The sequence below is a fragment of the Kryptolebias marmoratus genome, linkage group LG4 (genome assembly GCF_001649575.2).
Source record: "Kryptolebias marmoratus isolate JLee-2015 linkage group LG4, ASM164957v2, whole genome shotgun sequence".
In the NCBI taxonomy this organism is placed as follows: Eukaryota; Metazoa; Chordata; class Actinopteri; order Cyprinodontiformes; family Rivulidae; genus Kryptolebias; species Kryptolebias marmoratus.
Genome location: NC_051433.1, coordinates 7,145,011 through 7,170,176, shown reverse-complemented (window position 1 = coordinate 7,170,176; position 25,166 = coordinate 7,145,011). Strand labels below are relative to the sequence as shown.

The window sequence follows — 25,166 nt, the reverse complement described above, 5'->3', positions numbered from 1 at the left end:
CCCCCCGGGCAGCTTTGGGTTTAGGACTGTTGCGCATGCTGTTTTGATGAAGCAGGTCCATGTGATGTAGTGGGTTTAGATCAAACGACGATCCTTCATAACTGTCCGTTTTTGACCCTTTCCGCTCATCGTTCTCCTGATAGGTTTCACACGTGTGAGGAGGAAAGACTTCCCATGCTGCTCACTTCTGCAGGATGCAGGGTTTTAGTTTTCCTTTCTGTTTCGACTTTGTTTCAGTCCAAGTGATGTCATTTCCACAAGTCTGTGTCAGTGTGATGGATTCGCCACAGTTTATGCAGAATCACAACATTGCTCAACAGCATGTGGGACACAAAACTGTCACTGTGAACTATTAGTGCTGATTTTAAAAAAAGAAGAATTGAAAGTGAAATCAGGTTTTAAAAGATGAGTCAACATTACAATATTTTCTTATAAAATGTGTCACATCTGCGCTCTAAATTTGCTCAGTTTAATTTGTATTGACAGATTTATTCTCGTGTGATGGTGTCTGATCCTGCAGCAAGCTTACTGGACGGCTGGAGACACCAGCAGTGTTGATTTCCTTTTAATCTGTAGATAAAGAACATTACTCATCGTCAGTATTTGTTTCTTAACAGCTTTTCTCAATCTTCCCATAGTTTCGTGCCCTGGCACCGATGTACTACAGAGGCTCAGCAGCGGCCATCATTGTTTATGACATCACAAAAGAGGTCAGTGTAACTTTTTATTCTCAACTACAAACATGTTAGTTTTGTTGCTCTTGTTCCTACATGCCTTAGTTACATGTCTGCTAAAAGAAACGGTAAATAGAGATGAGAGAAAATGAGAAATCCGTGCCACAGGGATGTCTCCTCTCATGTTTAGTGTATTTGTAGATGCAGTTAATATATGAGTTAGCATGGCAGAGCCAGGAAAAAGACTGAATATAAGACGAAATGAACTTTGTCCAAAGCAAGGTTGAAAGTAGTAAGTTGGGTTTTTGTGGGCATCTTCAAAAGCAAAAAATAAAACATGTTAAATCTGGAAGCAAAGAGATCTGTGTTGATAGAGTCAAGATTCTGTGTTGTTGAGGATTTGCTGAGGTAATTAGCTGCTGGCCAAAGATATTCACTTTCAGCCTTGATTGTGATTTATATCAAATTATATAAACTACATAAAACTAGTGGAAAGTTGTTTTTTTTTAAACGATGTTAGACAGTAGAGATTACAAAATGTTAGAGTTGTGTGCAAAACAATAAAAAAGCATAAATTCAAAAGATTTATGCACTTTGACATGAGAGAAAAATATAAATAATAAATGGTGCTTATTTGTGTCATCAGGAGTCCTTCCAAACACTGAAGAACTGGGTGAAAGAGCTGCGCCAGCACGGCCCTCCTGATATAGTGGTCGCCATCGCTGGCAACAAATGTGACCTATCAGACGCCAGGTGAACCTTGGCTCGAAACAATGCTGCATGTGGCGTGGAATATGCTTCCGCGCAGCTGTGATTACCCTTTAATTTGCAACTTAAAAGGTTTTCAGAAACATAAATTGTAGATTTAGCCTTTTGGTTCCAAAGTGATATTTCGTGTCTGGCTCGAAGGTATTATGAATCCTGTTATTTTCCATTTTGTAGTTTTTATCTGCAACAGATTTATAAACAGTTCATCCATTAAACTCTGAAATCTTCCATATACTATTTGTACAAAGTCGAGAGAATGTTCTGTTTAATATATCTCTTATATTTACAGGGAAGTGCCAGAAAAGGATGCCAAGGACTATGCGGACTCCATCCATGCCATCTTTGTGGAAACCAGCGCCAAGAATGCCATTAACATCAACGAGGCGTTTACAGAGATAAGTGAGTGTGTTTCCTGAGCACTTGGTGCCGCTCGCCTGAACATTCCCCGCTTCTTTTTTAACCACCCTGGTAAATTAAGCAATAATTTGTATTTAGTTAACCTCCTGAGACCCTGCGTCCATCAATGCGTTGAAAAGGTGCACAGGAGGATAATGGCTTTATTGCATTTAAAAGATTTATTTTAAAACTTTACTTAAAAAAAATATATATATATATATATATATATATATATATATATATATATATATATTTACATTTATGTGCATCCAGATTGATATGAGCATTAAGATAAGGGATCAAAAAGTATGAAAGTGTATTTTTGTGTTTCCTTGAAGGTAAGCGGATCCCCGTTATTGATGCTGAAGGAGGTCCCTCGGGGAAAAGTTTCAAACTGGGACGGCAGGCCACAGAGTCTCGCAGGACATGCTGCTGATGATGCCGGTGACTGAACCCAACATGACCTGTGACCCGACCCTCACTCTTACCCCCGCCCGCCCCGTGCTTTTGATTTGCTTCGGCTTAAAGACGTCACACACACACACACACACACTTTCCAAAACCCTGCAACTGCTCGCGTCTGGTTGCAGCCGTGTGTCTCTGACAGCAGCAGCAAATCCTTTTTACGGCACTCAACAATAGCAAGTCCACATGTGACATCTTCAAAATTTGTGGAAGAAGAAGCTGAGAACTGACTCAATTCTTCCATTCCATCCAGAGGAAGAACTCTGTATGTGAAAATTTCCAGACTTCTCGATAAGCATCATTAGAAGTATTTATACTTGTACATTTGTACAAATCTATTATCTTTCAACCAAAAAAAAAATGCATTGAAGAGATTTGATCTCATCCATTTATTTTGATAGATTATAAATTATTGCCTTTTTGGTTTTGCAAGATGTCTCAGAACATTTTTTTTTGACTTCATGAAGGAATCGTCTTTACTGATAATGTTTACTCACTAATTTATTTAAGACTTCGAAGCGAGAAGGAAATGTCACCATCCACTTGAGGATTGTGAATGCTTAATTTAACTTCTGTTGTGTGATCGCCGTTTTGAACCAGCCAACAACCACAGAGCTGTTTTCACGTAAACCCTAATCATGCAGCTAACGATGCAGAAATGAAAGATGTGTGGGAGCACGCTTCCTCCACACCGAGGGAATAGTTCAGCATTTCTAAAAGTTAATGCTGCTCCGACATCTGGGGGGTAAGTGTTTAGCTGGAGCCACTCCATGTTTGCTTGGGTCACCATGAAGACAGAGATGAGATAAAAGGCTTGGTGTTCCTTAAAGGGATATCATCAGCCGTCCTTCGTGCCAAAGTTTTACGTTAAAATAATCATATGTTGAGAACTGATGGAAAATAACATTGTGTATCGTGAGAGTTCAAGCTGAAGGTATGTGTTGTGAATCCATTTCAGCTCCTGCATCAGATTTTAGCTCAGTATTTCTAAAATTTACATAGATATCGCCTTTTTTGTCTAGCTGTGGTGGCCATCTTGAATTGGGTTAGTTAGTTGTAGATGCACATCTAATGATTCCTCTCTGAGAGCTCCACTATAACCCGTCCAGTTGTTTGTGAAATATTTTGCTAACAAACAAACAAGGTTGACTCCAGTAGTTAATGCTACAAAGATCTTGTGCAGCGAGTGTGTATCTTGAAGGACTATCAGATACAACCACACCAAAGTTTAGCTCAGAATCTCTCAAATTGACTGAGTTGTAGCCATTTCTGTGTTATCTGTGGTCAGCTGGTTGTGGTGGCCATCTTGAATTGGGTTGACTCCAAAAGATAGTCACTTGTAGATGTACATCCAGTGATTACTGTCTTCAAGTTTCAGACAAATTTGCCGATTGGTTCAAAAGATAATTTGGTAGCAAACAACGACACGGGCAAAAACCTTGTCCCCCTTCACTTTTCGCCTGCAGGGTATAATAACCTGCTTTGGGCACAAATATGTACGTGTTTTTATTTTTATTTTTTTCCGCACAAGCACATCAGAGGGTCATGTTTTTCCAAATTTTCTTTTCATCGAGAGCTTTGTTGTTTTTCTCTTTTTGGCTTTGAAGGATATTCTGATTGGCACATGCAAAGTTCTTGTGAATAATACCTTATTAGTATAATTATACCTCTGTGATCTGAAGGACTTTTCTGGGAACATCTCCCAATGTTTAATCAGAGCTTAAAACAGTGGCTGTTAATTATGGTACACTAATGCTGCCATCTATTCACATCTGTTTCACATTTCCCCTTACAATCACTGAAGATGTTTTTGCACAGGCTTGTGATTATTGTGCCCTCTGTTGAACACGGTATGTAAAAAAAGTTGTCAGTGTTAGCTGTTCACTGGTGAGCCACCCCTTCTTTAGTTTTCTGCTGCTTCGCTGCAAACAGTTAAATAGAGACGGGCGATGTTTGTGAGGCCTTGCCAGATTGTCATCCCTTTTCTTTACTCATCTAATCAACACCAGCACCCACATCAAGTGTTGCTCAACTGCTTGGCTTGTGGCGAAAAACCGTGAGATCTGGAAAGTAGACCTAGTTTTAGAGGAAACTCGTATTTTAAAGCTGAAATCTGACATTAGCGGGTTTTCTAGGTGGAGAAGCGTGTGTCGACGTGCTGACCTGTTACTGAACCTGGGCAGCAATTCTGCACTGAATCACTGTAGCTGCTTTGTTTCAGAGTTTCAGAGTCCGCTTTCTGTTTGTGTTCCTTTTGTGTTGAAGCCCAGGTCCTTACTGCTTACTTTAACTGAGGTTGCATTTACAGTTTTCACATTGCTCTAACTGGATGTTAGTGACAGACATGTGGGACGTCACCGATTTATAATTTGTGTCATTTTTTTCAGTTTTAGTCTACAAGTCTTATTTTAAATTGGCTTAAAAAAGTGCTTTTTTTTCTTCTGTATTAGTTTAAACTTTTAAATCATCTTGCACGGAACAGTTACTGAGTAATTGTTTTCAAAGTAGCGCTCTGTAATTTTTAAGCTTTTCCTTTGGAGTAGTAAAGTTTCAAATCTAAATTTGACTTGGATCTTATCCTCCCAGCCTCCATTAGATGGTCATAATTAATCTGGTTTATTGCTAATTAGATGACCATTTTCCTCAAACATAGATTAATTGACTTAAAAGAGCCACAGAGTCATTTGTCTCTGGACAAAAACCAGAGGAATTACCTTTTTATATTTTCTGTTCTGTCTTAATTCATCCAGCACTACGTTGTGACGCCACCTCTAACTGGTCTTTATCACAGCTTTAACTAACATATTGCAAAGGGACAGCACTTTAAGGCATTTAAAACTGCACTTTGGCTGTTTGTAATAACTGGCCTATATTACTACGGCTGTGTCTGCAGTCTGTTATTATCTTGATAAAGTAGTCCTCTGAAGTGTCTCAACTTTATTATGTCCCTTGATGTTGTTGTAGGTTATTGCTGTTTTCTTATTGCTACAAAGATGGTGGTGCCAAAGCTGTTTTACCACAGAACAGATTGAATTTATCCATTTTTTATAATAATATGATTTAAAGTACTAATTACATGGAAGTTTGAACAATATAACACATGTTTTCTCACATTTTTGAAAACAGAAGGCATGACATTAACAGTTTTTGTTTTGTTTTGTTTTTTGCATTAGAAAACATCAGAAGTCTTGGGCTGGCCCTGGGAATCTAAATCTTTATTATGTATGTTTTTACAGTGTAGATATATACCATCATATTCACACAAATTAATTTCTGCTCCTTTTTTTCCGTGTTTGTATAAACAAAGTATCTCTGCACGCCGTCTGCAGTGCATCTATCAGCAGTGTATAGTTACCATATTTAGCTTTTTACTATATTTCATATTGATTGTAACAAAATGCCTGAGAAGACTTGTTTGCAGTGTAATTCCAAATGTGTGAAAAGGGAATTGTCACTTGTTTACTAATAAAACTGAGAACAAGAAACGCTGAATGAGTTTGTGCATGCAACCTGAAGAGAGACGTGCGCATTAACATGCTCCCTGGGGAAACGGCCAGAACGTTGTTGGTTGTCGGTTGTGTTGTTAAGTTTTCCGCCAGCTGCCTGGCTATATATAAAACATGACACTTGAGATGTGTGTTGGACTGGCAGTGGTCTTTTCACTGCTCTTAAAGCAATGCTGAGAGAGCAGAAAATCTACAGAATGACCTCCAGTTCCCTACTCCACCACTACACCGTGGCTCTGGAGGTAATTATCTTATTGTACAGTTTATTGTTTCTGTTACAATAGTAAGTCACTTTGTTTGCAATATTCAAACTCAAACCTGGAATATTTGAGAAACACTTGTTTTAAAAGTCCAAATAAACACAGTTTGTAAGTGTGTGATAATAAGAATAGTAAGAATTGTATTAACAAAAAGTAGGATCTACAGTATTTGGTGGAAACTTAATTGATGTAATAAATGAATTTACTATTATAAAGAAAGCAGATAATGTTTAATGTATGACACAATCGTGCACATGGAAAAGAACCTTGAACAACATGTTGATACATTATTGTTTCATTTTGGCTTAAATCTTCATGCCTCACTCTGAAAGTTAAGACTGCCTTTGTGTATTTTACAAAGATGTAAAACCAAATATTTAACTTAAATGTTTTTATTAATGTTCAATACATCAAGAATTAAGTTAAATATTTAGGTATAATTTTGGATATAACTCTTGGGTAAAAAAAATAGCAAGACAATGACTAATACACTGAAATACTACATGGCAATTTTTTTGCCATGTTTAAAATTCACTTCCTGAGGAAGCGTCAGTGGTGTATGTGAATGCAACATTATCTCAGATCTGTTTTTGCATGTTGGTCTAAAGTAGGCCAGACAACTTTAAAACCAGTCAAATCACCTTATAATCATCCACACTATCGTTACATATATCCTACTTGATGCAAAGACTTTATAATCAAATTGTTGAACCTTTTTAACATGGTTCATAATACGGCACAACTGAAAATAGTATTTTTACAACTTTGTTCAGAACAGATAATGGAATCCTCTAAGCTGATTGCTTAAGGAGAGTGCTCCTGAAAGAAACTCAGCTTGCTCAGTTTTTTTTTTTTTTTTATATTTTGGGCCACCTTTGTAGGGTGGCCACGCTCCATCACAATCCTGAGTTAAGCTGTTGATCTTCTGCATCAAAAGGAGTCAGCTGAGGGGGTTCAAGCGTCTGATTAGGATGCCTCCTGGATGCTTCCCTGTGGAGGTTTTCAGGGAAGGCTCACTGGAGGAGACCCCAGGATTCTGTATCCTCTCTGGCCTGGAAGCACCCAAGCATTCCCCAGGAGGAGCTGGAGAGATGGGTGTCTGGGTTTCCATCCTGGACATGTTGCTTCTGCAACCCGGCCACAAATAAGCAGCAGAAAATGGATGGATGGATGTTCTGGTCGACCAGTGGATAATCCTTTCTGACGGTTTTAAAAAGCACGTGTCTGTAAGGCAAAGTAATGGCTTTTTAAGAAATCAATGCTGTCACCATTAATGGGTGAATAGTAATCAGTTATAGTCAGTTTTCTTTTTAATTCCATAATATGTGAAATTAAAAAAAGTAGTTTAAATGGAAGAGACTTTTTATGTTTTGATTTGTATTTTTTATTTTAGATGTTGTTTGCGTTTAGATGCCAGAAATTACAAATGAAATTAGCCAGCTGTAAAATCTAGAAAAGCTAATCTTTTTCTCTTATGTTTGAGTGCCCCTTCGTAAAAATTCCTACTTGATTTTCCAAACTGGGATCACTGTGGCTGCTGTTTCCAGCAGGTAAGACACTGACTAATCCACAAGCATGCACTTTGAAATCAAATCTGAGCTATCCGTTTAAATGGGTGTGCATTCTTACTTAAATTATTGTTAATCTGACATAATGTACCAAGTATGAGAGGTGCCTCTCCAGCCCTGAGGGGAACAGCAGGTAAACTTAGATGCTTCACTCTTCCAGCTGAAATGACAACCTGCACCAAGTAGCTGGATTCAGGTTTCCTAAAAGCTTAGTGTGTGTGTGTATGTGTGTGGCCCCACCAGCACAGGGTGCTCCCAGGCTTCACCCTCCCTCCAACCCTTCCCCTTCCCCTTCCTCCTCCTCCTCCTCCCCAACAGGCGGCTATGCAGAGGCAGTGACGTCACCAGACTGACTCCCTTCCTGCTGCATCACAGCAGCCTTTAGCGGCTCGAGTAGTACTGGTGACCGGGGGGACGGGATATCCACGGCTACATTCATTGATAGAACAGTCCTACTGACGGTGCAGCACTGACAGCATCCTAACGCGGGGGTAAGCGACAGGAACTGCTTGCAGGACGATAACACCCCTCCAGCTGTTGGGATATGGCCAGGCCGGAACAGGTTCTGCTCTTGGAGCCTCAGCACGAACTGAAATTCAGAGGTAAGAGGGGAGGGCCCGGCTTTGGACGGGAGGAGGTGGGGGGAAAGCTTCCTCTGCCAGTGTGAAAATAGGGGGGGGGGCAGTCCACTGTTGGGATAGCTAAACCGGAAAGAGGCTGCAGGACCCATATTTGACAGTATTCATGTGGAAAGACGATGCTCTGGAAGGACGGCAGCTAGCTAGCCGGATTAGCTTTCGACGGTGAAGTCAAAAACAGGCCCTGTCGCATATTTGACCTGCAGCTGTTGTCTTTAAAAACAATGTATATATCTGCATCTACGTGGATATAACACTTTTGATATGAATGTTACAATACATTAGCCCTCCATGAACTCTCAAAATATCAATGCCCATAAGCTCTAATGTTCCTAGCAGTCTTAGCTCAGTACTATTAGCGCCCTTCGCTGATTGGCTGTCTGGCCCCATTAGCCCGCTCTCTGATTGGCTGATTCTACTTGCTGGCCTTCCAGCTGTCATTTAATAACTTGACAGCTCACAGGACTGAATTACTGGGCTGCTTCTGCTATTTAATACAATTAAAATGCCTGCTACCTTTAAAACTCGGGCAACATACATCTCAGTTAATCTTGGTATCTGGTTGGAAGATGTCACGTCACTTTAGGCCCAGGAAATGTTACATAAACATTTTATAATACAGATTTGTGTGTGTTGCAACAGATTGAAAAGCTCAACTCCAGTTTGAAATTTAAACCTATTATTAGTTGTTTAACAGTCATATATTTTGTCTTATTAGCCGTGTGTTTGTAGATCCCCCTTAAGCCTTCCAGATACAACAGGACTAGTTGTGTGGTTTGTGAAGTTTAAGCAATTTTGACACTTTTAAGAACCTTGCAAAAGATTATGCCACTCGATGCAAAAACAGCAGCTATTTTATGCAGTTTGGTGTGCAGCAGCCATCAGTTTTAGACATAAGTTCAATTTAAAATTGATTTGATTGATCACTCTGTAAAGTAGGACTGCTCGATTATCTCAAAACCCATACTTGTTGACTCTTGTTAGGAAATATAATAATTATTATTTACCACGATTGGTTATTATTTTAAAACATTGTGCATGTATTATTGTTGAAAGTGAAGTGTTTCCTTGGAAATCTATTGGTGTTTTCATTTTCACCACAAGCCTTGCAAGATATAAAAACTTTAGTTGGTGGCTCTGAAGTGTAAAGAAAAAGCATATGCTATATCTATATTGTATGAATGTAAGCTTTATCTCTGTTGTCTTGCCTTTTATAATTATTGTGGGTCAAAATTGTAATTGAAAATAGAACTCAATTGCACAACCTTGCTATTATAAAAAACACAGAATCCCAGCTATTGTGTATTCATTGATCCCAAACAAACCTGATAATGTCTGCTTGGTTTTTTATCCGACTTACTTTACTCTCATAAGGAGTAGAATTACAAATGTACAATGACCGCTTTACAATCTGCCAGGAGAGGTGGTGTGTTTAACGAATCATTCACATTTAGGCTTGATAGTTATCACCTACCCCATGTGTAAGGTCACGGTAACCAGGGAGAGTTAAAACACAAGGTCAGGAATTGATAAAGTGAATGTTTTATCAGTCATTCAGTATTTTGCCCTGTTCCCTCTTCAGCTCTTTAGCGTTTGGTTTGTCTTTTGAGAAGTATGTAAAAAAAAAAGACAAAAATCAGTCATATAGTTTGATTTAAAAATACCTATAAAAGTATATTTGTCTGCTGTGTTTTTAACTCGGCACAATTACAGAGTCTCTGGGATTGACTCAAATTGAAGTGAGAAGCTGCCCAGTGCACTGATGATGGTGATGGTTCATGATAGTCTTTTGTCAGATTTTTATGGAAATTAGTATTTTGCACAAGAATACAGGATTGTGCTAAATTAAAGATGACTTTAAAAACACTGCAGTGAATGTTTCTTTTGTTTACTACTTACAAACTGTGGTGATCAACAACAAACAACAAATAATCTGACAGCTTTTAAGGTGCTTGGCTACTAGATCCAACCATCCCAGAATTTTTGGTTCAGATTTTGCTATGAATGTAAACTAATTTAAAATCAGTGTAAATTTCTTCTTTCTTTTTTGGAAGGGATTACAGATTAACTCCAAGATGTTAAAACAAGGTTGTGGGTGCTAGGCTTCTTGATTTAATTTAGTTTTTCATAGCTTAGAGACAAATCCTAAAACCTTTGCACAGTATTTACGTATAGTGTCTAAATAAATGTGTTAATCTTTGGTTGTAGGCAAGACTTAAAGACTTACGTGTCTTAGAACAGTAGACAATACAACAAATCATATGCATATCCTTAAGCCCAGAGTAATATGTAGGAACGCAGTGAGGAACCTCAGGAAATAAAGTATAATCTTTGGTCTCAGCTTGGCTTTGGCACAGACCATTTGTGAAATAGTTTTGAGAGTTAAGCACTGGACTTTCTCACCTTTTATATGTTTTTGCCAGCCAAGGGTAAAATTTGGTAAAACTTTACCAAAAGCTCCTTCCATAAATTTCTCTGGTATTTATAAAATCCAGCTGTTTTCCAAAGAAAGAGTCAAATATCAGCTTCTCGTAATAGTTTTCAACTATCGTTTGTGGTTTTCATGCGTTTGATGCTACTGAGAGAAACTCTGATGAAGTGGTTAATCAGGTGTACGGTAGTCTGTTCAATGTGAGTCATTTCATTAAAATTCTTTAGATGTCAGATTATGTAGGTCTGAATTTATCCTCTGTTTCTGCTCGGGAGGGAAGGGAAGTGTCATTTTCTCTGAATGTTTGCTGAGCTGAAACTTTATCTTGAATCTGGTTTATGTGCTCATTCTTATGTGGCTCCATGTTTTCCTGCAGTGCTGCTCTCAACTTTAGACTTTATCCTCTGCCCCTCTGGTGGGCTAATTCATGTTTTTGTTCGAGAGCTACAGCATCCATGATAAGAGCATTTGGACTGCCTGGACAATCCGTCGTTTGAAGTTCTGCAATCAAACTACGAGGTTATTTAAGTAAAAAATGCTGTTTTTATAGTCAATACAAAAGAGAAAGGATTTTGAACTTTTCTCAAAAACATTTTATTGACATTACTTGAAACATCATCAAGCTAGATGTGGATTTTCTCTCAATGTTTTGAAATATAGCTGGACTTCTTTTATTATCTATGTCCTAAAATAAATTCAAATGTCTTCCATTTTAGACTGCTTATTGTTGTTACTTGTTTTTGCTAAGTTTGAATAGTTGTATAATTATTGTGAATGCTGCTTGCTTGACTTTGAATTAGCTCCTTTTACACCAGACTGCACCTTTCTGGAAAAACACAGGATTGACTAAGACCTGCCAGTCAAGTATTGCTAAAGTCTCTGGAGTTCCTGTCAAAATAGAAACTGTTGCCAGAAATACCTGAAAGTAACGTGAGGGTACACTTCGGAGAAACGTATATTGTTAAAGTGAACGTTATTAGCAAAATTTGTAAAATACTAATTCATTTTTTTAAAAAAAGGTTTTGGATGGTCATTTTTCAAATAAATTTACTGCACACTCCCAAAACATGTTTTGCCTTGTTATCATGACCAATTATGTGTAAAATAAAAAAAGGATATATATTATAAGAAGCTGAAACATAATAGAAAAGCTGAAAGCGTCTGAAAAGTATCTTTCAGCACTGTATTAAATCAGCTGATTTATCAGGATGTGAACTGTAGTTAGAGGGAATTTTTGAACATTTTGTTTGGGTTTACAAACTAGCATGAAGTCCTTGAGGTATTTTATCTCATGCGTCCCCTTATTGAGTAGTGATTGAGCATTTTGGGTTTAACTTGTACAAATATAAAGTTACTGGACCCCCCCAGACATAATTTGTTACCTAGGGTCCAGTAAGCTCATATTTGTACAATATGTGCCTTTTTCAGTGTTTCTTTTGTGAATCACTTTTGTTATTCCTGCCTTGCATGAATACAATAAAATGACTAAATAAAGCTGTTTTTTTGTCTCAGTTAAACGAATGTTTTGGTTTCTCTCCCAGCTTTCATAATTTTCTTTTCATGTCTTCGTGCCGTCATCGCTTCCAACAACACAAATAAATTTACGACCGGTGGAGGCTGCAGAAAGATTTACAAACACCTCGAGACTCGTACTACATTAAGGACTTAACTTATTTTACTTGAGCAGTGTTAATTCTGTACAGCAGTCTGAATCAATAACTTGCTGGAGTTTTACTCAGCTTTTAGATCTGGCAAAGGTTATTTTGCTGTGACTCTTGGTTTTTTTGCATTATTGATCAATGTGTCCAAGTTAATGCAGCTGGCCTTGGAGCCTCGGAGAGATGTGGGCTGCATCCACAACGTGGATGGTTGTAATTAGCTGCAGCAAAACTGCATTAACTGCCCTGGTTTTGGTGTTCCTGTAGACATAACATGTGATTTATAGATTTATGCATTTATGATTTTACTGTATTGTTTTTCTCTAAATCACGTCTTTGACAGCATAAAGTGTACTGCTAAAAAAGAGAAATTGCTTCGTTTATGTCATCAACACATTCAAAACCATCCATTTGACTCTGTGTATTACTAATTCATTTGGATTACAGTCAACTTTTAGTGCAGCTTATTAAAAATGCATTAGTGGAATTGGTAGTAAAGCCATGGTCGTAAAAAATAATGGGCAAAATAAGACTGTAGTAGCATCACGACGGTAGGAAGTTTTTGTTTTACATATGAATCATGTGCTGTCTGCCCTGTAATATTTTTGTGATTTATAATTGGCAGAAATAAACAAAACAGTGTAAAAACGATGTTTAAATATTTTATAATATTAAGTTACCTCCCCTAAAGGGTATATATTTTTATATTTTTGTTCTTTTTAATTGTTTTTCTCTAAGATAGTCTCCCCTGCAGCAGCATATGATGGATGTAAATACTGATAAATCTTAGTTTGTTGACTCAGTTGTTTTGAGTCATTTTGTCACTGTTCAGCTTTGACACGTTGCAAGCTTGTATAAGTTTGTATGCCACTTAAAGTTTATTATCCATCTGTCTTTTTTGATTTATCTTGTTTTCCTAGTGTTTGGCATTCGAGTAACCTGACCAGGGAATGGTATTTATAAATTTGTAAGTGTGTGGTCGGTGAGATCATAGCTTCCTTGGTTGAAATTAATCTTTGACCAGCTTTCCTTGATGCATTTTTAGCCTTAAAGGTCTTTTCCCACCTTTTCACCGAAATGAAGACTGTGTGTTGTGAAAACATAAAAATAAAACGCCTTGCTGTTTACTTTGACTAGATATTTGAAACAGTTTTCATAATGACAGTTTGTTTTTTACTTTCCTCCTTTTGCAGGTCCGTTTTCAGACGTGGTCACCACAAATCTCAAGCTCTCCAACCCTACAGACAGGAATGTGTGTTTCAAGGTGAAGACGACAGCGCCGCGCCGGTATTGCGTGCGGCCAAACAGTGGTATCATTGATGCGGGCACCTCAATCAATGTCTCAGGTGAGGAATTGGTAACAGACTTTACTGAACTGACAGAAATATGTGTCCATTTAAGGGGGTTTGTACACAACACCTCACCCTTTCTGCAGGAAGTCTTCCCCCCGCAGTGCAGTGAGTCTCACCATGCCTCCACACTGTGCCACCCCTGCCGTTTACAAGCATTTTCAGCCTCCCCTATCTGATGTCAACAACTGCAAACTCTGTCAGCAGTGGGTGACAAACCAACCAAGTCCACTCTCAGTTGCCGTCATTTTTCACCCTTGTTAGGCTGATGCGGATCACAGGTTTCAGACCCAAAACAGGATTGCTTTTCTGAGAATGTAGTCATATTGGCAGATGTAGAGGCACGCTTTGTCTGTAACCTATTTCTGTTTTCAGCAAGTGCTCAGGCTTCTATAACGTTATCAAAGCATTGCAGTTGACAGAATAACAATGACGTGTGGGTTCTTGTATTGCAGGAAATGTACCTTTTTAAATTGGACGCACATGTTGTTTTGATGAAATCTCATGTTTATTCAGTATTTTCTAAACCCCTGCTAGAGTTGCATAGGCGGTCTTGTGCTTTTAGGCAGAAAATACATTATTTTTTTTATAAATATGAGTGTGTTCTAACTCCCTTTATAATATCACAAGTCTCCTGTTAGGTTTCAATCTTTATCTTGAGGAGATTTTCAAAGCAAAATTGAGTTTACTGATCATGTCTTTTTTGAATCATTGGGTAAATATCATCCCGAATTATAATAACATTGACTATCTAAAACATTTTTTCTTGTGGCTTGTTGTTCTTACTGTAAAACAGATTACTTTTGCTGTTTAAAAACTTTTTTTTTTTCCTCTCTGAAAATTTTAGGCTTACCACATTATCTCAATGTCTTGTTGCTGTTGATAGAAGTGTATTAACTCTGCTGCCTTCAGTTCAGCTCACAGTGCGCTTAAATTAGTTCGAAACTAATAAAAGGTAAAAAGCTGGCTTGGCCAAAATGGAGAACAGATATGTTTGCCTGAACACATTGGCAAGGGTCTGATCTATAAAAATGACTGAAAACACCCTCGAGATTGTGAATGATCCTAAAATTTCTGTGGGCTTTGTAAGGATTTTTATAATTTTGTAAAACAGAATACATATGTGGAAAATTGTCAATTTGAAGATGTATCTAGATGTACAGACCTCCAGCAGAAAGTGATTTTTTTTTTCTTTTTAACTGTGAATGTTTTCAAAGTGGACACATCTCACATTTTAAGCACCGTTCAGTAAAACCTAATCTGCCTTGCAAAATTAAAAATAAAAACCCTGCTCTTAGGCTTGCAACCAGACTAATCAGACAAAAATGAACGAGGTGCTTTTTTACAATGCTTTATAACGGAAATATGAAAGTTATTTAACAAAATATGGCAACTGTCAAATCCAAAGATTTATGGGATTATTTGACTTCACCACATTTTACCAGCCCTTGGTGAGTAAAGCATGAAAACAGTGGATTTACTCTTAATTTCTACCCCAATATTTATTTAGTGGCCCATTTTCAGCAAAAGAGAAACACCCTGTGTTATAAACAGTGACATACGGTGCAGTTGGTCACTCGTGTTTGTGCATTTTTACATCATTGTTGCTGCTAAAGGCAGTAGTGGGAAGTTGATGCCTCAGTTTAATCAACCACTGGTTGTGAAAACTTCTCTAAATTTACTCCGGATGTTTTGAACCGTAGAGCTGTTTGTTTGAACGAGCACAAAATACTTCAGTTTTCACCTCTTCAGACAGAGGTCACACAGAGAAACGGACAAAGCAGGTTTCACAAGTCAGCGATTTTAGTTTACTTCACAAGGATATTTACTTTTTGTTGAACATTAGTTCATATATTAAAGTAGTTTGTTTACATAAAAACTGAAGTGATTTTGGTCTGATCAGAAGAGCTGCATCTGCTGAACGTTGTTTAAGCTGTAGAAATAAAACTCAGTCGTTATGCTAACACTTTTTCACTAATAGAAATCTTTTTGTGTGAAGCGATTATGCAAGAAAAGAATTATTTCCAAAAATAACAAGTCAGTCTAATTATTTCCTCTAGTAAATATGCAGTTTGGTTTTTATCCTTCCTCTGCAGCTTTGTCTTCTGATCCGCACTTTCTGACAAAGAAGCACAAAAGCTTCAGACGTCCTCTGGCATCGCGGTGGGATAGAAATGTCTGCCATGAGACACCTACTAACCCAGAATGTGTCATTTGCTGGCTTAGCAGAGGCTACACGGAGAGCTTTTGAAGCTCAGCTGTGCTGTAACTTTATATGTTTAATTTAACCAGGACCACAAGAATGTTGTTGAGCTCAGTTGGTGTTAACAGCATCCAGTGGGTAAAAAAAAAAAAAAATCTCATAGCCAGAAATATTGAACTTATTATAGGGGATATGTGAAGATTTGTTTAACTATGTACAGTTCTGGGTTGTGTCATTAACTTTATTAGCTTGTCCTTACACTCATTTCCTGTGGTCCTTTTGTTGTGACTAGACAGGACACTGAATCACTTGTCATAACGGAGATCTGAATCCATATTTAGAAAATATTTCAGATCAGATGTGTGATCTTTTCTAATAATCAGAGGTCATGTTAGCTCTCTTACCCGCCAGTTAGATTCTCAAAACAAAACCTGACCTTTGAAGTGGTAGCAGATTCCTTCAAATGTGTGGTCGATTGAAGTGCCAGAGACTTCTCGTCCTTAAATAGGGCTTGTGTGTAGGCTGTGTTTTTTCCTTTTTGAATTTAATTGAATAGGACAGACCCGGGTGTGCACAATCAGGAGAGCAAAAAGCCTTCCACTCTGAGAAATCTGAATACATTTTATGAGCGTTTGTTCTTGCATCCTGGTGAGTTTTCCCTCCAGGCCAATATTTCCGCAGCTCTGCTAGACTAAACTCTATTTCAGTCCTGCATCACATATTTTGTCTTTGTAGATTAGCTGAGCCGTAACCAGACTTTTGTTTTGAGTAAAACTGAACAAAGTTCCTGGAACAACATTTTGTTTTGAATTTACTTATAGCTGGAATAAAATCAAATAAAACTAAGTTCAACCCACAAAACCTTTCATAGCCAATAGGTTGCTGCTTTTTTCTGCTGGACGTAAATGCTTTAAATATTGCAAAAACAAAACATTTGTTTGCATCACTTTGAGATACAGGAGAGGAGGTCTGGATATACACATATCTCATTTTATTGTCCTAGTTACTCATATATTTTCATCCAATTAAATCAAATTCATTGCAACTTTATGCAGGCCTTGTAATAATCATTTTTTACACAAAACAAAGTAAATGGTAATTCTGTTGTGAGCATCTTTTTCTCACGAAACACAATTAATTAGTGACAGGAAAGGAAAGTTTACACTCACTCGTCTAACGGCTCCATTCATCATGACCAGGCGGACTGGAATGACCATCTTGTTTGACTGTGTTTACTATATTTGGCATCTGTGAGTTTATTAAAAGAACTGCTTCTAACATGAAGCAAGAATACTAAATCATGCCATTAGCAGAAGTAGCTCTTTTTACAAGCACATTCAAACGCAGCAGATGAAAGATGATTTGAATCACCTCTTCCCCTGTGATCAATGTGTTTTTTCCATCGTAAGCTTTGGCTCAAGCCTTTTAACACTATTCAGTGTTGCTCTAAGAACTTCCATGCTTTCCTTCCTCCATGCTCTGGTGTTGTCCCTGTGGACCCAAGCTGAATGGCTGCGCAAATTGGGACTGACTGAAACAGGACATTCTCAATCTGTTCATGCCGTCTGTTTCTGATTTGCGATATTGAGCCACACTGATTGCTGAATAGGTGCACAACACTCCTCCTGGGAGTATTGGCATGTGCCATATATGAAAGTCATACTGTAGGCTATGCCAAATTTGAATTTAGCCCATTTGTTTTCAATGTAAGCCAAAAAAAAAAAAAATACACACACATGCATTGTAGACTTACTGGGCCCGACTTCAAAATAAGTCTTTCTATTACATCCTGACCTAAAACCTGTAGTCAAGGCAGGAAAATCACCAGCCATTTATGACTATATATTTCCAGCTTTTCAGACAACTTCAACAACAAAATCTAATAATCACTGTAAGTCATTGTTCCAGCTCAAAAATATCTTATTGGAAGGCAACAAGTAACGAAGACCGAGAGGACTGACAACACAATGAGCTGAAATGATATTCAGTCTACACCTGCTTTTTGTTAGTGCACTGTGTAATGCTGGGAAAGAAAAAAGGCTTGAAAGCTGTTAGAAAGATTACTCCTTTGGGTATTTGGTGGTTCGTCACCGTATCATCCTGATGGCAACACGAACATTTAGAAATAAATCATAACCACTACTTTTTCCAAGCAGTGCGGGAGTCCAGAGCCTTGAACTTAAAAAGACAGATGCATGTGTATTTAATGCTCCAATAAATGCTGTTTGTCTTCTGTAGTTTCTCTAGATGACACTGACAAAACTTTGTTTTTTTACATTGTAAGCCTACAGCAGTGGTGTCCAATCCTTGTCCTGGAGGGCCACTATCCTGCATGTTTTAGATGTTTCTCTGCTTTGACACACCTGATTTGAATGACTGAGTGGTTAACAGACTTCTGTAGAATTTGAAGAGCAGGGAAACAATGAAAGCATGCAGGGTAGTGGCCCTCCAGGACCAGGGTTGGACACCACATCTGTAGGCTTACAGTGTAGCTACACCTTTTATTGCACCAGTTAGAATAAAACAAAAAAAAACATTTGAAATTTTGTTTTGAAATCAGGATCGGGAGGATCACTGTTGTCGCCTTGTGTTTCAGTTATGCTGCAGCCTTTCGACTACGATCCCAATGAGAAGAGCAAACACAAGTTTATGGTCCAGTCCATGATAGCGCCTCCCGACATGACCGACATGGAAGGAGTGGTGAGCGTCTTTCATCTTTCACTATTTGTTTTTCTTTATCTGATTGTGCATACTTTACTAGGAAACACTCTTATTAGGGCTGTTTCTTTTGCAGAATGAGGCACCCTGTATTGAATTTTAATGTAAAGAGAACAAAGCAAGGCATCTGCTTTATTCAGCCGTAATGTGCGTCTACATCAGAGCTGTCGTACAACAATAAAAAGCTCATTTAGCACAGCCTTAGCAGTCTGATAGTCATCTTTGCAATGCCCATAAATGTACAGACAATAAATCACAAGTCAGCCTGAAAGACCGTTTTAAATGAGTCACTGTACTGAAGCAAAAACCAAACTCCATTTAGATATTGCACAGATCAGTGATTTCAAAAAGTCACAAGTAAAGCACAATTTTTCAGGCTTGGTTATAAAGGAAGCATAACATAAAGATTTGAAATCCTCCTGGTGGTAAGTTTTCAATTGTTTTACACTACAGGGAGTCAAAAATGATGGACAGAATAGATGTTCCTGATAATATTCATATAAAAGTTGAGTAAAAGCACAGTTATTATTTAAAACGGCAGAAATTTATAGGAAATCTGGGGGGGGATCAAAGCCAAACCTGGCAAAACCCAAACCTTTTGGTACCTAATTACAACAGAAGTGTAATCCCATTTGGTATGAGATTTTGTTTAGAGGATTTTCAAAACATTAAGGTTTTTTTAATCATTTTAAGCTGCAGGAAGTTTATAAAATGTACATTTGACTCTGCAGAGGGATTTTCAAAGTTAAACACATTCTGTGAGATAATTCAAACACTGTGATTGCTTTAAATAAATTGATAATGCATATCTGATTATTATTTCAAGTTTACTTTTTGGCTTCTCTAAATCCACTGAAACCATACTTTAACTGGACACGCTGGCGGGTTCATGTGAATACAAACATAATGGATGTCGCTTCCAGGTTTCAAAAACCAAACCAATTCCAATTTGCTGTCATCCTGCTTTTATTTGCCAGGAAAAGTGCAATTAGTCTGTGATGATAATCCGTCTTTCTGATTGATTTGCTACCTCAGAAACAGTTCTCCAGTTGGTTTCATCTCCTCAGTTCTTTATAAGTGTTGTGTTCAGTCTTTAAATAAAGATTTATTTCAGAGTGAAACCCTGAAGTTGGATTGTTTATCACTAACAAGCTAATGATATTCCAAAGTGTTTGTTTCTCTCGATTACATGGAAGAACTTCATAAAGTAGAAATGTTACTGTTTGGACACAAATGCTCATTAGGTATGTCCAAATATTAATTAATACTGCATAGTATTAGCAGAAACTTGATGGCTTTCACAACACCCAGAAAACGGATAAACATGTTCTGTTGTCCTTTTTTTTTGTTTGTTTTCAGTGGAAAGAGGCGAAGCCAGAGGAGCTGATGGATTCAAAGCTGAGGTGTGTGTTTGAGATGCCATTGGAGAATGAAAAAACGGTGAGTTCACAAACTTTGCCTTATCGTGCTGCTTGTTAGTGTTACAATAAACTGGACGTCAAAGCGATGGTCTGAAGATGGCTTTGCTGGGTTTTTTATGACTATTTGCTATATATATTAACTTCCTGTCGACTGATTTTAGCCCAGAATCACAGATAATGGCCCTTTACTGCTTCTTACATTTCACCTTTTCTGTTTCAAAATCCTAAATGGTAAATACACTACTTCAAAAGGATTGGTTTTCCCCTTTCCATTTATTTTTTAATCGGGTTGTTTATTTGGTTAACCATCCCTCTCTTCTGCAGGTGTTACCAGTTGTGAAATGAGCCACTTTGTTTAGCCTCACTTTCAGTTTATTACTGTTGTGGTTATTTTCAGTCCACCTTATTCCACTCAACTTTAGTGACAATATTTGTCATAGATACAAGCTTTGTCTACTGACTTCTTGAACACTGAGAGCAAAAACAACGTGTGCCACAGGAGTACGTTAAACAGAGATAAGACTGAGAGAAACCAGCTTTATCCACTTATGAAAGGCGCCTCTGAGTGAACTTTCCCACAAGTCTCTGTCCTCCTGTGTGAGAATACTGTGTTAAGAGTCTTCCAATTTAAGCAAAAAGTTTCACCTGTGTGCCAGCGTTCACAGTTGTTGTACAGCATCGCCATGTTAAAAAAACTCCAGCAGCAGCAATCCACTCTGATCACATCAAAGCTGTCTTCTTGTAACCCACTTACAGCATGACATGGAGTCTAACAAGATGTCAGCCAGCTTGCTGAAGTCGGAGTCCTCCACGCTGTCTGCAAAATCCCTGAGCTCCACCCTGGATGACGGTGAAGTAAAAAAGATCATGGAGGAGTGCAAGAGGCTGCAGATGGAGGCTCAGAGGCTACGGGAAGAAAACAAACAAATCAGAGTGAGTGAGATGATTTGAAATGGTTCATCTTTCCCTCTCATTTTGCTTCATTTCTCTGACAGACTCGCAGATCATAAGAGGTGCACAAAGGTTTTCCCCAAGGAAATTAGTAGGCAGAGAGAGGAAAGCCCAGCTTGTCAACAAACACATGATGCCTCTCATATGTTGGCAGAGCTACAGTACAGCTCAGTAATTAGGAGTTCAGCTCCTGTACTTGATTAATTGTCTTCGCTGTGTGATGAGGGCTATTGCTTTTCTTTTCTTTGTTGTAGAGTAGCTAGAACAGGATATGCACCAAATTTCATCCTTCATTTCCATAAGTTAAAATGCTTTTTTACAGTTTGAATTTCTATATGCTGATAATTTAAAATCATTACAAATTATTGCATTATTGTGTTTTTATAATACTTCATCATGGCAGGTTTGAGATCTATCAGTCAGCTGAGAATCCTGATAATTTTATCATGATTTTGTTTTATTTACACAATACTTTTCCAGAGTTTTTTCCTTCTAGATGTTGGTTGTTATGTTCTGTGTTAAGACAACTCCACACCGACTCAGTCATTTTCACGGCCAGAATCTGGACGTACCAGTCCATGACCGATAGTTTAGTCCCCGTCCGATGTAGTTTAGCATACCTCAACCATTGTTCCTGTTTCCATTCTTTAAATATGTTTTTTTGACAACTACTCTTGTGCTGGCAGACAGTGGGCCAAATTCAGTCATTGTAAAACTTTTCGTTTTTCTGATTATTTTTCACACTGAGAGATATTTACAATCAAGCAAATTAGGAGCCAGTGTTCGACCCCAGGAGGGAAAGCCATCCACCCTTCGACAGCTACTTCAAGTTGAGGTTTGCGTTGAGTAATTTGAATCCATGAGTACAATCAGGACGATCAATGACGTACGGTTTAAAATTTGGATTTGTAAAAGTTTGGTTGGTCATGAGTCACGCTCAGGCTCCTCTGGCAGCCAGGAAAGAGTCGACCATCCCCTTAAACATCACCACCTCCTCCCCTTAAAGTTCTTGCCAGAGGCAGAACGGTTGTTGGCTGCTCCCGCGGCTGAGATTAAACTAACAGAGCCCCCCACCCCCACCCGCTGCTGGGAAATGAAGTGTGTTAAAGCCTGGCGCCTTCTGCGTTCCTCAGGGGATTGGGGCAGATGAAGGTTTAAACAGATCCAATTTCTTTGAGCTAATACATAAATACTGTTCTATCAAACTGATTGACAAACTGGCCATATTTTAACCCCCTGTGGTGAGTTTTTGTTCCTCATATCAGTTTATTTCTTTACCTTTCGTTCCCACCACTGCTTCCCGCACTGCTTACTCCTGCCCTTTGTTCTGTTTGACAGGAGGATGATGGTCTGAGGATGAGGAAGAGTAACATCATGTCATCCCCGCATGCCTCAGTCGCCATGAAGAAGGAGGAAGGGTTGAGCGCCCGCACAGTGGCCCTCATCGTGCTCTTCTTTCTCGTCGGTGTCATGGTGGGCAAGTTGGTCTTGTAGAGCGCAGCGGTGCGGGCGGCTGCAGCATGCTTTCGGTGGATGAAAACAAACACAGGATGTGGGATTTTTTTCGATCAGAATGCCATATCTGCTGGGTGGGGGTGGGGGTGGTACTAGTTTTGATTCAGTCCCATTTATGTAAAAAGAAAAAAAATCAAACAGTAATTTATAAGAGAAAAAGAGGAAAAAAAATGACTCGTCATCCTATGAACAACAACAAAAAAACAAACTGTTACAGGTCTTGCCTCTGCGTAATCATCACATAGTCATTCTGGCCTTTTTCCCCAAAGTTTTATGTACACAGATGATTTGTTTTTTGGGGAGGGAATTGTGGGACATTGGTAACATGATTTAACTCTAGTGATTCAGATCAACGGATTTTCTAACACGGACGAGGTGGTGTTGGTGCGACTGAGTCAGTTTGCAACTGTGCGAATGTCATTTTAATGTATAGTTGTTTCTTTTTCTAAATGACGCACGCCAGAGCCAATGTACACGAACATACTATGGTCCCACTATATAAAATTTCCTGGTGTTTCTTTCAGCGAAACCCTCTTTAAGGACGGGCGTTTACCACAGAGATGATGCAAACAGTCGGGTTTTTACACACAGGGCTATCACACTGTCTTTTCCGATCAAAGGCCTTATAAAATCTTGGCTTTGATTGTGGAACAAGCTTGTATGAAACACTACCACTGGGTGTTTTCTTTCCTTGTGTCCTTTTTTTTTGTTAATTCTTATTTTTACCCTCCTTTACTCCTGTCACCTGTCACTCAGTGCTCACCACATCCCTGCTTGTCACGGGGGATGCTTGCATGCATTCACGAGTGTTGCAACGGGACTTTTGAATCTAATTTAATTGCTTTTATAATGGTGAAAATGTCATTTGACTGTAGGTTTGCACAACTACATTGCTATATTTTCTTTCTTTTTTTGTTTTGTTGCGGTTTTATTATTATTATTATTATTATAATTAATATAATTATTATCATTATTTTTGTAAGGATTAAAGCAATCAGAGGTGAGGGTTAGATAGTTTGATGAAAGCCTTGCCTTGTGACCTGTAGGGGCAAGTTATTCTCAGGCTGAGACGGAGATACATTTACAGTACATTACCATACGCAGTGGAAAGATGGAGGCCGAATGGCTCCGTTTCCCTGTCAACATCATCAAGATCCTGTTGCAGTGTCCTGACTGATTAGTGTTGGTCTCTTTCCAGCTTCTCATATTGAACCATACATTTGTCGACATTTTGTCTTTTTTTTATTTTGAGGCAAATGTATGTGAGAGATCATCTGAATGTTTGAGGCTGCCTTCACCCGCTCTCCACTGCTTTTCTTTTTCGCAAAGTCTGTTCAGTTTTGGTGTTTGGTCACCTTTTTTTGTTGTTGTTGCTTATTACTGTCAAATCATCTCTGCGTTTGGATAGTAAACATTTTATTACACTGAAGCCTAAAAGTGTCTGAGATCTTCCGACAGCGGTGTTTTTTTGTTTTCTCTGAAGCGAGAGCGGGAAATGAGTAAAGAGTAGACATGACTTGAGGGGACCACATGATGATGATGATGATGACACTGTACTTTTTCCAGAACATCCAAAAATAAACAATTCACGTTTTGTCAGATCATTTCATGTCCAAATTTTGCATATTGAGGGGAATAAAAAGTGTTCTTCTGCTTTGCATTATTTGAAGAAAAACAAGCAGTCTGTGATATTTTTATCCTGCTGTCTCCAAACAAAAGAGTTCAACAGCTGAGAAAAAAACATTGTTCAGCTTTTCAAGAAATGTTCTACCTTTTTCTGTTTAAGAGAGGGGACGGTGATATGGATCCTAGTGGTGGGAAACAAAGTTAAAATAAACCTGAGTGTGTGTTTCTACTGTATCTCTGTGAAGTTTTTGGGTTGAGGATGACTTGCTGTTTGGGGGAGGGCAGAGCGGACTTCAGCTCCAGTTCGGTATTGGCTCCTCAGACCTGGGTCGTGCAGTCTTGTTTAGTGTACCCTGGTTGGAGTATCCAAACATTTTAGACAAAGATCACACTTTAAAAACACTCGATTATTATTAATTTATGTGGTCAACTGTGTATCTTTGCCTCTCATGTAGTAAATTCTGCCACATTGGTGCTTCAAGACAGATTAAGAAAACCGAACTAACGATGTGTAAGCAACTACTCAATCCAACCCTGGTTCTAAAAATGTTCTTTACAGACCTGTCAGGATTCTCAGACCATCACCGTGATCAATGTAAGCAGTCAAGAAGCTGTTTTGTATGTATATAAATAAATAAGTCTATCTGAGGTGATGATTAATATTCCTAGTTAAGTAGTCTGGTGTAAAAATAAAAGAAACAACCCAACCTGGTTGGACTATGTAGCATCTTAATAAATTAAATGAATAAAACTTAACGGTGTGAAGTTATTTTCTGTAAAGCACACAGGTTTTATCACGTGCACATTATCGATAAAAACACAAAGATGTTTTCAGATCTTAAATTATTGTGGACATTTGTGACCAGAGTGCTGCTGCTCTTCTGGGCTTTTTAAGAAGAGTTTTTTATTTTGCTTTTTGTCTTAGAATAAACAAACATTTGACAAATACACAAATGTTAAATAATATGTCCTTTCTGTAGCCTAAACTGTGGACTCTGATTCATGCAGCAACTTTAAAT

The 25,166-nt window shown here is 38.3% G+C and overlaps 2 protein-coding genes across 2 annotated transcripts in view; both read left to right on the top strand.

Annotated features, from left to right (window-relative positions):
* The window catches only part of rab22a (RAB22A, member RAS oncogene family), a 10,038-nt gene extending 4,250 nt beyond the window's left edge, over window positions 1-5,788 (top strand). The window contains exons 4-7 of the mRNA XM_017408941.3: window positions 639-710; window positions 1,321-1,427; window positions 1,732-1,841; window positions 2,177-5,788. Coding sequence (XP_017264430.1) covers window positions 639-710; window positions 1,321-1,427; window positions 1,732-1,841; window positions 2,177-2,274 — 387 coding nt within the window. The 3' untranslated portion in view covers window positions 2,275-5,788. The remainder of the gene's footprint in view (window positions 1-638; window positions 711-1,320; window positions 1,428-1,731; window positions 1,842-2,176) is intronic.
* A 2,191-nt stretch (window positions 5,789-7,979) lies between these two features.
* On the top strand, window positions 7,980-24,898 carry LOC108231687 (vesicle-associated membrane protein-associated protein B/C-like). The gene is made up of 6 exons (XM_017408920.3): window positions 7,980-8,239; window positions 13,558-13,710; window positions 18,513-18,616; window positions 19,994-20,074; window positions 20,812-20,988; window positions 22,345-24,898. Exons 1-6 carry the CDS (start codon window positions 8,182-8,184, stop codon window positions 22,498-22,500), a joined length of 729 nt encoding a protein of 242 aa, XP_017264409.1. The 5' UTR covers window positions 7,980-8,181; the 3' UTR covers window positions 22,501-24,898.
* The last annotated feature ends 268 nt before the right edge of the window (window positions 24,899-25,166 follow it).

Coding starts and splice junctions, on each gene's coding strand:
- LOC108231687 (XM_017408920.3), top strand. CDS start 8,182: ATGGCCAGGCCGGAACAGGTTCTGCTCTTGGAGCCTCAGCACGAACTG. Junction 13,711..18,512: donor CACCTCAATCAATGTCTCAG/GTGAGGAATTGG, acceptor CTTGTGTTTCAG/TTATGCTGCAGCCTTTCGAC. Junction 18,617..19,993: donor TGACCGACATGGAAGGAGTG/GTGAGCGTCTTT, acceptor GTTTGTTTTCAG/TGGAAAGAGGCGAAGCCAGA.